Source organism: Nelusetta ayraudi, unplaced genomic scaffold, assembly GCF_046127955.1.
Source record: "Nelusetta ayraudi isolate G7.1 ecotype Tasmania unplaced genomic scaffold, CSIRO-AGI_Nayr_v1 ptg000006l, whole genome shotgun sequence".
Classification (NCBI taxonomy): domain Eukaryota; kingdom Metazoa; phylum Chordata; class Actinopteri; order Tetraodontiformes; family Monacanthidae; genus Nelusetta; species Nelusetta ayraudi.
Genome location: NW_027466056.1, coordinates 6,471,648 through 6,483,677, shown reverse-complemented (window position 1 = coordinate 6,483,677; position 12,030 = coordinate 6,471,648). Strand labels below are relative to the sequence as shown.

At 47.6% G+C, this 12,030-nt stretch overlaps 1 protein-coding gene across 2 annotated transcripts in view; it reads left to right on the top strand.

Annotated features, from left to right (window-relative positions):
• Positions 1–11,656, top strand: part of LOC142882813 (fibroblast growth factor 14-like) — a 40,920-nt gene extending 29,264 nt beyond the window's left edge. For both annotated transcript variants that reach the window (XM_076017484.1, XM_076017485.1), the window contains exons 3-5: positions 2,215–2,318; positions 10,739–10,937; positions 11,418–11,656. In XM_076017484.1, coding sequence (XP_075873599.1) covers positions 2,215–2,318; positions 10,739–10,937; positions 11,418–11,569 — 455 coding nt within the window. In that variant the 3' untranslated portion in view covers positions 11,570–11,656. The remainder of the gene's footprint in view (positions 1–2,214; positions 2,319–10,738; positions 10,938–11,417) is intronic.
• The last annotated feature ends 374 nt before the right edge of the window (positions 11,657–12,030 follow it).

Below are 12,030 nucleotides of genomic sequence, written 5' to 3'. Positions count from 1 at the left end.
TTTTTTTTAAATGAAAATGGGACAAACAGCATTCTGTTTATTCTGCGTTTTATCGCTGAGCTTTGAAAAACTTCCTGGACGTAAAATCAAAGAAAAAAAAAAAAGCTTCAGCGTGTGCGGTTCCACATCAGAAGACAAGTGTGCAGGAAGTAAAGATCGGACGCAGTGCATTGTATTGTTTTTGTTCTTTTTATTGTGCAACATCATGTTTTCTGCAGGACGCTGCAAAAGACTAAACTGACTGAGTCAGCCAAAGAAAAATGAAAAACTTGCATAAATGTTTCATTACCAAATTTATTCAGCAATATTGAGATTAATACATGTGACCTTTGACCTCGACAATAACAAGAGGGGCTCACAGTGGTGGCAACTGGCATTTATGTGTCCTGCGAACTACTGCTGGGGTTTGTTACCTCGACACATGTTGATGCTACATTCATGAGTGTAACGCCATCTTTTGGGGAAACATCGTACAACAGCACACAGTGTTATCGTGATTTGATCAAAGATTCCAAAACACGGGACGAGGTGTTAACATCCTTTGTGCAAGCACATGCAAAGTTCATTGGTGAACACTAAAACAACAACTGTTTGAAATTTGGGATGCATCTGCAATAGTTTCTATATGAAGTATCTATATGTATAGAAGTACTGATAGGAATGAAATATTTTTGCAAGTTTTTCATATGCTGATGTTTGTATACATTATTTCGGCTGTCTCGATATATATCTACACACATGTGCACTAGCAGTCAAAAGTTTGGACACACCTGTTTCTTCATTATCTTTGCTACTTTTCACACTGTAGATACTGATACAGACTGAAGACATCACAATATATGACCAATATATGTGGATTAATGTGGCAAAAGAAAAAAAAGTGATAAATAAGTTATGTTCTGTATTTTATATGAAGGGTGGCTATTCTAGACCATCTAAAATATAAAACTTGTTTGAGTTTAATACAAATTCCATTTGTGTTCATTCATAGTTTTGATGACTTGAGTGACAATCTACAAAGAAAAACCATTCATTCAGAAGTTTGCGTCCACACTTTTGAAAGGTGAATGAATGAATGAATGAAAATGAATGTGAGTAACATTCACATTCTGTAGATGACGCCACGATTCACCGTAGGTTAACACATACATAAAGGAGTAAATAAAGGAACAACATACTAAAAGCCCAGGCTTTCTCCAAATGTTCGGCAAGGGCGAAAACCTTGTCATCAAAGAACCACGTTAGCCTGTCTGCATCATTCAGCCACATCAAAACAACAGCTGTACACCTATCAAACAAATTCTGACGCAATTCGTGGTACAAAGTGCAATAAAACACAAAGTGGAACTCATTCTCAACAGTCTGTCTTGTTCTGGGACCCCCTGGTAATAACGGCAGGATCTATTTCCCAGACCCTCAAACCCGATTTGGCCCAGTTTTCGGGGGGGGGGGCAAGGACGACAGAGTTGCGTCGGCTGTAGCGGAGCCAATCGATCGCCCTCCGGCTGTAAACGGCGGGTTAAGTCGGCCCCAGCTTGACCTTTCCTCCGACAGTTGGAAGAATTTCAGCAACCTCCAAAGGTCTTTGCAATCACGGCCCATCATCGACGTCGGACGCGTTTTTGGATTTTCGCAGCGGCGCATCGCACAGCGACAGTTCGGATTATTATCGTTATTAAAAGTGTTGCATTCGTGTTGCAGCATCGCTACCTCGTGCTTTATTTTGTTCTTCCTGTCGCCCACATCTGACGGGTCATCTGTAGTGACCTGCGTGTTTGGAGCATTTTGCTCATCTGTTATGCTAATGGAATGCTAATTCTGACTTCTCTTCTGCGGGGCCTTCGCTACTCGAACAAACCCTGCAGAGGCTTGCTGGAGGCTTGCCCGAATGTCACGCAGAAACAACAACAAAAATGTAGTGTCAAAATCCTATGTTGAGCCTCCACTGGCTGAACTCAGCAAATACAAATAATTATGATAATAAAACCAATTATGGTCTCCTCGTTGGTTCACATTGCGCTTTATTTAATTCGTAAATTACCCGTCACCTGCCTCCATCCAACCCAGACAACCCCCCCCCCCCCCCCGTACCCCCCATACCACCCTCACCCCGTCTGCATCCATCTTCCCACATCAGCCAGCCAACCAATCACCTGCTCTCCTGTCCCTCCCTACTGGCTGCTGATCCTCTCGTTTCTCTCTTCTCTCTCGCAGCTCTGTTTAACTTAATCCCCGTGGGTCTGAGAGTCGTGGCCATCCAATCAGTCAAGACGGGCCTGTACATTGCCATGAACGGAGAGGGTCACCTCTACTCATCGGTGAGCATGCACACACGCACACACACACACACACACACACACACACATACACACGGACACAACCGGAAGTTGTGTCTTCTCCGAGATGAAACTTGAGAAGAATCCTTGTGGAAATTGTCAGTGTGTGAGAGGACGATGTGGAGGTGGTGGTGGTGGGGCCGGGGTGTAGAGAGGAGACAACTGGAGATCCGCCCGAGTGGAGTATGAATTATTTTGTGTGTTGACTCTTTGCGACAAGTTGACACTCCTCTGCCGACGGGATGACAAGGAGCCGAAGAGGACGAGAGGCGACGGGAGGAAGGACTTGAGAGAAAAGAGCTAGGATGAAAGGAAGGGGTGGATGAAAAGGGCGAGGGGGGGGGGGTGTGGGGGGTAAAGGTGTGGCTGTGACAAGGGAAGGACGGGGTAGTGGTGGGGGGACTGAGGGGGTGTTGCAGACCGGAAAGGAAGGATAGGACGATAGAAATAGAGGAGAAGGGGAGAGGAGGAGGAGGAGGAAGAGGAGGAGAGAGTCGGGAGACAGAAGTGGTGGTGGATGAGCAGGGAGGGGAGGAGGTTAATCAAGGATGGAAGTCACGGGTGGAGAGAGAGAGAGAGAGAGAGAGAGGGGCGGCGGGAGGGTGGGGTGGGGTGGGGGGAACTCGGGGAGGAGGAAGATGGGTGCTGCTCTGCTGGGCTTCCTCAGCCTGTCGCCCCCAAAAAGTCGCAGATGTACGAGGACTTCCTGTAAATAATTGAAGCGGGGGAGTCCCCCCTCAACCCCCTCCACCACCACCCCTGCCCAACACACACACACACACACACACACACACACACACACACACTGAAAGACAGAGGGAGCAGAAATCCCCTCTGAAGCAGCCTGGCAGAGGGGAAGCCGAGGCTGTTTGATCGTGGTGTTGCAGCCCTGCGACTCCATTCATCTGCGGCGCCGTCGCTACTTGACGTCCAATTGGCTCCTTGCACAGGTGCGGAGCCCCAGTAGAGTCGAGTGTGCAGGAAAAGTCGCTGCGGCTGCGAACGCGCAAGTGCTTTCCCGTCTGCACCATCGGCTGCTTTCTACTCTGCAGATAGATACTGAAGACATCAAGTGTGTGAGCAAGATATATGCAATTATGCAGCAAAGAAAATACCTTATATAAAGTCCAAATATGCTTTTTGAAAGCTGGCTATTTTGAAGAATGATAATGAATATGAAACGTATTTGAGTTATTTTACACTTTTATTGTTTCCTACATAATTCTATGTGCGTTCAGAACCCCCCTGTATTTCACACACTGCCCATGTGTGGCTAAAAGACGTTGTGTAAGGCGGCCTTGCGCCGTCTTCCCTTGAAAAAAAGCGAAATCGTCTTTACTCGGGTAACGTTTTCCTCGTGACCATCGCAATGACTTGACACGCCCGTTTCAAACGTGCGGTGGCTGCACTTTAGTGACCCGTAATTGCGCTGATGTGCCGCCGCGTGCTGGAAGAAGGCATCCGTGAGTTAAAGTAGACGTTCCATTTTCCCCCTCCCCCCCACGCTGAGTCTGTTTTAAAAGATGAGCCTTATTGTGAGCGGCGGCGTGGCGGCGTTGATGAATTAAAAACAAGCTAATGAGCCCTCTGCACTCCGCCATTTTATATGTTCCGGCATGGGCGATTTTTTTTAAACCTTTTTTTATTTTTTCTAAGCCAAACACGCCTGCTACACATCGTCATCCCGCTCTCATTGTTATTAATTGTTATTTATCATTGTTTGGTCAAAGATTAAATGGAGCTCCCTGCCTGCCCTTCCGTGAGCCCTGCTGTGTCAAGGCAAAAGACGGGGAAGCTACATACATAGGAGGAATGGTCACTTACATTGAAGGACTGAGCCAATGAGAGCTCTCAGCTGCTGGCCACGCCTCTTTCACACCTTCGCCCACCTGCGGCGCGCTCTCTCTCTCTGAGGTCCTTTATCCTCTTTATCGCAACCGTTCTTGGTGCTACCTAATGACCCCCCCGACCCCCCAAAAAAATAAAAAATGTACACGGTCTTGTCAATCCTGGGCATCTGGCACAGGCGCGCTCCTGGGCATGTGCTGCCAACAGATGGCGCAGCGTGCGATGTGATAATTATGGAGCGTGCTGCGGGAAAGTTAATGATGAGTCGGGTGGAGTGTGTGTGTGTGTGTGTGTGTGTGTGTGTGTGTGTGTGTGTATGGTCGGTAACAATTTTGAAATCCTGTAATCATCCTCCCCTGGTGGCCGGTCGCTTTAAGAAAGAAAGAAAGAAAGAAGGAAAAACCTTGTTATTTATTTATTATACGGATCTCGACTGTTTAAAGTCAGCCGTCGGCCGTCACAGCCGCCCCGCTCTGACTAGCGGAGTCAAACTAGCAACATTTGGTCAAAGATTCTTCCTCTTTCCCTCACACAGCATCTCTAGCTGCGTTTCCACGACAGTTTTTCGCAAAATAAAAGTACAATTGCAATTGGCAGGGGATTTCATTGAATGGTGTGAAGCGCACCAGCCGTGATTCTCATAAAATCTCGTCCCGTGAGACGCCACTTTGAGGAGGATGGAGGTACAAAATGTCTTGTATAAATCAGAATTTCGATGTTGTTTGCTGTCAACAATGGTTGTTATATTTTGCCCCTTGATTACTTATAAAAAAAATATTCCGTCTCGTCCTCCGTCCAAACATAACGCACCATTTTCACTCAAAGTGAACCCGTCACGTGACCCCGTACGTCACGTCCGCTGACGTGTAAATGCGGAAAAAGTGTTTCCGTGGCACTTTTGCGATCGATACATCTGAAAAACACCCCATGAGAGCGTCAAAACCTTTTAGCCATAATTGAGAGATTCTTCCAAGTTAAGGTGTTTCCATGACCAGTTTTTTATTGCGATATTTCAATTTTGCCCAATTCTAAGGTATGGATGGAATCGAAACGCAGCGCCGATCGAGACGGATCGGACGGTCGGTCGTCTTTTTTTGTTTGTTTGTTTGTTCGCGTGTTTTACATTCTTCAGCCGTACCTCCCCCCCCCCCCCCTCCCCCACTCGCCTTTCTTCTCCGCGGGCATCTTTTCTTAAGCGTGATTTGTTTACCCACAGTTCCCCTGGGTAATTAGCGCTGTGATAATAGCTGGTGTTGGAAACAAACACGCCCACTCGGTGAGACAGACGCACAACAGCAGCAGCGGCAGCAGCGGCAGCAACAACAACAACAACTTCCCGGTGCGCCGTTGAGTTGAGTCACAAGTGGAGCGGCCTGCTTTTTTCCATGATGGGGAGCAAATTGGAAAGATGCTTTTGCAGTTTTGTAGCGGTGTGCGCGAAGCACAAGAGAGCGAAATAAAAGACGATTGTTCTTAGAATATATATTTAAGGGGTGGGGGGTGGGGGGGGGGGGGTACATTTAACTGGGTTGGGGAAAAAAAGAAGTTGTTGAATTAATGTGATTTAAAAAAGAATACTCTGAATTAATTACAGCAATTAAATTGGTTGCAGCGTTCTTGCAGCAGCAGCAGAAGGCCCCATAAATGATGTCGGTGTCTTTGCGGTTTTGCATAAATCTTCCTTCTCTCAGGGCCGGGGCCTCCTGCAGTTTGAGCTAGAAAGCATGCGGCACACTTTCCTACCATTTGGCGGCGGTAGATTTTCCACACCGGCCCTTTAATGAGATATTTTCAGTAAAAAAAAATTTTTTTCAGACCATCTCTTTTTTCACATAACAAGAAACGGAGCAGGACTTTGAAGGAGAAGACTGAACGCTGCTCCTCCCGGCTACAGGTGGTGTTTTTCTTGTTGCCCAGGTTAGTCATGGCGTGCGCACGTCCGTGGGCGGCCTTTGTTGTTATGCCTTCAAGCTGCAGGTAGTGTTTGGAGCTCCAACTTGAAAATACAGGCGATGTACCTGAACCGCAGCCGAGCGGGTGGTGCCAACGGATATTTATATTCAACTGCTCGTGGAATTTTAAAGATGTGCCTCTCTAACATCCGGCCGTGTTGTGCATTTGGATGTCAAGGGAAAAGAAATGCACCACTGTAAACCAGGCCTGGGCAAACTACGGCCCGGGGGCCATACGGAGCCCATTAAGCCTTTTAATCTGGCCCTGGAGGAAATTATATCAATATAGTCGGTAAGTGATAAATTAGCAGGGTTTCACATTTTTTTTCAGTGTTGTAAGAGTCATTTCAGGAAAGAGTTAAATACCGAGGGGTTGCAAAGACAGACTTTTGTTGATTTTCAATTGACATTAACACACATGTTTTCTACATATCCTATGCAATATTTTTTCCTCCTATGAGGTGGCTCACCAAAACAGTCTGTCACATTTTAGAACCCATTGTGGCCCCACGAGTCAAAAGGTTTACATCAAAGGTTTATATCAAGAAATTCTATCCCAAACTAGAACAGCTTGTTCTTAAATGGGAAAAATGAATTTGCTCTAAAAGGAAAAAAAAAGAGGTGATGGACTTTAAAATGGAGGGTAAAATTGCCAGCGTATCCAACTTTATTTGAGCTAATGTTGACATTCATTTGTGTTTTCTAAAGTTGCCACACTTTTGTTCGCCGTAGGGGGCACTTAGCATCTCGTTTCTCACATTTAATTCACCACCTCATGTCATAGTGTTGTAGCACTCGAGATTGAGTCTTGAGACCACTTCTGGTCTCGGTCTCAGACTGGCCGGACTCTGGATTTTTGATCAAGACCAGTCGAGACTCGAGCCAACACTGCAGTGACACGATAATAACAGAAAAGAATCCAGCTGCTGCCTTGTTACGCTGTGTTTGTGACACCCAGAGTGACACCCTGCCCCCTTATTCCTAATAAATGTATTTTTTGATTTTATGAAGCAAAGTTGTTGTTTTCATTAAATGGTTCAAAATAGTTGGAAAAGCAAAAATATGTTTAAGAAGCGTATGAAAAGATACTTTTCTGGAAAGAGATGTTGCTGTTCGATTTAGAAACAAACTTGAATTTAAAAAAGATACAGGTTATTTTTTTTTTTTTTCTGTTTTGTTGTTATTTTTCTTTGATATATAAAGTCTTGGTCTTGTCTCGGTCTCGACACTCTCTAGTCTTGATAATGTCTTGGGCTCGGTTGGTGCAGTCTTGACTGACTAACACTGTCACGTGGGACACTGACCAAAATCGCTTGTTGCCTCCTTTAACTATGAGTGAAGGTGGTCTGGGAGGAGGAACTCGGGGGAGTTGGCCGGGGCTCTGAGGCTCCTTCCATCAGCAGGCCTCGCCCTGTGGATTAGTTTGAGGGGGTGCGGCGGGAGCTTGTTTAGCCTGTTACGACGAGAGTGGCGCAAAAATAAAGACGGAGCGAAAACATCGGCAGGAGCGCTAATTCATCAAGGGCCGATTGTTGTTCTTGGACGGGCGCTGAAGCTCCCGGGCTGCCAAGTGTCGTCGTCTGCCAGCAGCGCCAGCAGCAGTGGAGGAGCCCCTCCAGCTCCAACAACTCTCGCCCAGGCTGCAGGAGTTTACCCATTTTTTTTTAGGGCCTTTTAATGAGTTGAGATTTTTGATTTTTTTTTTTTAGAATGGTTTATTATTTTTTACTTACTAGTTTGTTTCGTTCTTGTTAAGGCCCAATTGCACAACCAGATTGCTGTGCGACGATGATGCATGCATGCGGGCAATCTCGGTGGGAGGTGTGTGTGTGTGTGTGTGTGTGTGTGTGTGTGTGTGTGTGTGTGTGTGTGTGTGTAGTGTTGCCAACTTCCATTCAGAAAAGTGCTCGGGGCCATGACCATCACAGGCCAGTGGCTCGCCAGTGCTGCTAAATCAGAACTTCAAATAGGGTTTCAAAAATACACACATAGTTTGAATTGATTTGCCCCCAACAGACCTTAGAAGTAAGCTGAATGCTTAAATTGTATTGAAGTATTTCAATTGAACATATTGTGACACAACAGTCAATAAAGTGCAGGATGGATGACTTTTACAAAGGAATTAAAGAAGTAAAGCTGAAGAACAAGCGATCCTGATTCATAGCCTACTCTACGCTAGCTACACAGGGAGTATGCAGTTGTTGTGAATGGGTTACGCAATGGTATTGCCTGCAGCGACGTAGATTACGGTTTTGAGCGCAAACGCCATGGAAACCAACGTGAGTTTGCATCGAAAGTAAAGTTACGTTCAAGGCACCTCAGAAATACGGGACCAACTCAGTCCAGTCTCGGTTCACAACGGGATGCACCATTTCATCGTCAAACATGGGACCATTCTGTATTTTAAGGGACGGTTGGCAACTCTAGGTGTGTGTGCGTGTGTGTGTTGTGGAAGACGGGGGGAGGCGGGGGGGGGAGGGATCCCCCCACTGTTTTTCCAATCACTGGCTGATTTATTCTGCCTCTCCTCTCCTCCGTGTCCCAATTTTCTGCCGCCGCCGCCACCACCGCCACCCCTGGCGCTTCCATTTCATTCATCCCCTCCTCCACTCTTCACCCTCCCCCTCCCTTCTCTGCTTGCGAGCAGCAGCAGCCCTGCCAACGCCGCTGTTCAGAGAGACGAGAGGCAGAAGAGCGTTCAGTCGGGAGGCGGCGGCAGCGGTAAAATGACTCACCTGCGAGGCCGAGCTTCTCACCCCCCCGCCCCCCCCCACCCCGTCTCTCTTTCCTTTTTGAACAGGCTCAGTCCTTTTACTCTTCACTCTGGATTCGGTCGCCGAGGAGTGATGGGAGGGGGGGGGGGGGTGAAAAGAAAGAGGCTGCGCTCTCAGACTGAGGCAACGCGAAACATCTTTTTACTTTTAAAGCCGCCGCCCTCCACCGTAAATGATGCATCGGCCCACCGACCTACATTAACGAGCCTCCCTCCGCACACAGGCCCAGTGTTCAGAAAGAGAGGGGGTGGGGGGTGGGGGGGCAGTGAGGGGAGGTGGGGAAAAAAAACAAAACCCAAAAAAGAACATCCCACTCAGACAAATGAATAATGAATGCCGGGGTGCAGGTCAAGTCTCAGTATGTATTATTAAGTGGACTCCCCGCCCCGGCTGGACGTGTGCGCTCCTAACACAAATCAAATGGGGCAGTTATTATTATTATCATTATTAGTATTATTTGTCTTATTGTTAAAGGATTTGGATTTGTGGGCGACGCTGATAAACGGAGCGACCACACCGTGTTGCTTTTTTGTCACGTTGCGTATCTCAGGAAAAAAGGACCACCCCCTCCTCCCTGGAGCCACAAGTGTGTGTGTGTGTGTGTGTGTGTGTGTGTGTGTTTGCGTGCGAGATCCCGTCGACCCCGCCCTTAACAGGCGTCTTCCCTCGTTAGCCACAAGTGGACGCGGCCGCTCGCGATGCAGCACGTCACATTATTGGCTGTGAAAACCAACCAACCCCCCCACCCCCCCACCCCGCACCCCACCTCAGAAAAAAAATAAAATAAACGTCCCTCCCCTCCCTGAACCCCTCCCCGCTTGGCCCTGGTTGGTTGCCACGGCTACCGTGTCGCCTCTGTCTTCCTCATGTTGCTATGAGACTCGGACCGACAGACCTGAGCTGAATGACAATGTGTCTGAGGAGGGAGAGAGAGAGAGAGAGAGAGAGAGAGAGAGAGAGAGAGGAGGACGAGGAGGCGGCCAATAAGAGGCCGTCTAGACAAACACTTCCCCATCCCCGGGTGTCGTGGTGGGGGGGTGAGGTGTGGGGGGTGTCTGGGTGGGGTTGGCTGGCTCAGACGGGGAGGTCCAGTCCGAAACGCCACCCATGCCTCTCTCACCCCGATCTCGTGGCAACTCGGCCAACGAAAACAGGCGTTCCATGCCCCAGCACAGCCTCACTACTCCATAGTTTGCACTTGATTGGCTAATTAACATTCTCAGCTCCAAGGTGCGAGGTTTTTTTTGTGTTTATTTATTTATTCATTCATTTGAGAAATTAGGGAAATGCTTTGCTGCCACACTAGAAAAAAAAAAAACAGGGCTCAGTATCACGTCATGTGGTGAAACTATCATGTGATTTTGTGAAAGTTTCACGTTATGTGAAACGACGTTATGACGTGATAGTTACGTGAGAATTTGCATGTTATAGAGTGAATCTATCACGTTATTTTGTGATAACTTTCACATTATGAAATGAAAATGTCACAAAGTAGCGTGACAGTTTCACGTTATAACGAGTCCTGTTGGCTTTTTTTCTATTGTGGCAGCAATGCGCTTCCGTAAAAAATAGCCCAAATTCCCAAAATATACTAAATAATGATAATAAATTGAATTTGTAATGCACTTTTCATCTCAGGATCTCAACGTGCTAAAGGATAAAAAGTGTTTTCAAAGCAAAGTATGCACAGACACCTTGGTCTCTGGCTGCCGCTCAGGCTGCCCTTATCATCATAGGAAAAAAAAACAGTCAGGGTAGGTTTTCTCGTTGATGGTCAACATGCTAAATAACCATACCCCCCCCATCCCCGCCCCCTAACCCACTCCAGGAGCTGTTCACGGCCGAGTGCAAGTTCAAGGAGTCGGTGTTTGAGAACTACTACGTGATCTACAGCTCCATGCTGTACCGGCAGAAAGAGTCGGGCCGGGCCTGGTTCCTGGGCCTCAACAAGGAAGGCCAGGCCATGAAGGGCAACCGGGTCAAGAAGACCAAACCAGCGGCACACTTCCTGCCCAAACCTATAGAAGGTAAAACACGCACGCGCACATGCGCGCGCACACACACACAAAAGTTAGCCACAACAGAAATGTGCTTATTCCTTCCTTACGTTTCCTCCTTTGTCCTTCATCCCATTGACCTCACCCTTTCTTCTTCTTCTTCTCCTTCTTCTTCCTCATCTTTTTCTCCTTTTTCCTCTACTTCCTCTTGTCCTTTTTCCTTTTCTTCCTCTTCTACTTTTCTAACGTTTCTTCGTTTCTTTCTTTTCATCTTCCTCCCCCTCCCCCCCTCTTTTTCTTGATCTCATCACAACCCTTTTTTTTTCTTGTTCTTCTTTGTCTTCGCCTTCTTCTTCTCCTCCTCTTTCCTCTTCTGCTTATTCTTCTTCTATCTATCTCTTCTTTCTATTCTCCTTCTTCATCTTCCTCTTCTCCCTCCTCTTCTTGATCTCATCACGACCCTTTCTTCTTCATCTTCTTCTTCCTCCTCCTCCTCCTCGCGCCCTCCAGTTGCCATGTACCGAGAGCCGTCGTTGCACGACGTGGGGGAGGCGGCGCCCAAGCTGGTGGGGGGGCCGCCCTCCAAAAGCACAACCAGCGAACCGGTGGTCATGAATGGCGGCAAGCCAGTCAGCAAACCCGAGCCCAAGGAGGAGACATAACCCCACCTAGCCGCCCCCCAAACCCCACCACCTCACACACACACACACACACACACACACACACACACACACACACACACTCAAACAGACACACACTTTGGAAACACCCCCCCACCCACCACCCCACCAGGGCAAAGCCAGACAGTGACTCATCTCACTGCTGCTGCGCTCTCGGATTGAAAAACCAAAAACCAAAAAATGGAAAAAATGAGTAAATCGACACATACAGTATATATGAAAAAAAAGAACTACGTGAAAAGTTGGTGGTGGTGGCGGCCGACGTTTGGACTCCTCAGTGGTGGGGACAAAGCCCTCCCACCTCCCAGGAGGACCACGGGATTGGTGGAGGGGGCGGAGCTTGGTGGTGGGGTGCAAGAGGACGGACAAAAATGAAAACAAACAAAAAAAAAAGTCGGGAGAAGTCGGGAGCCGGGGCTGCAAAAAACGACTCGCATGAAGAA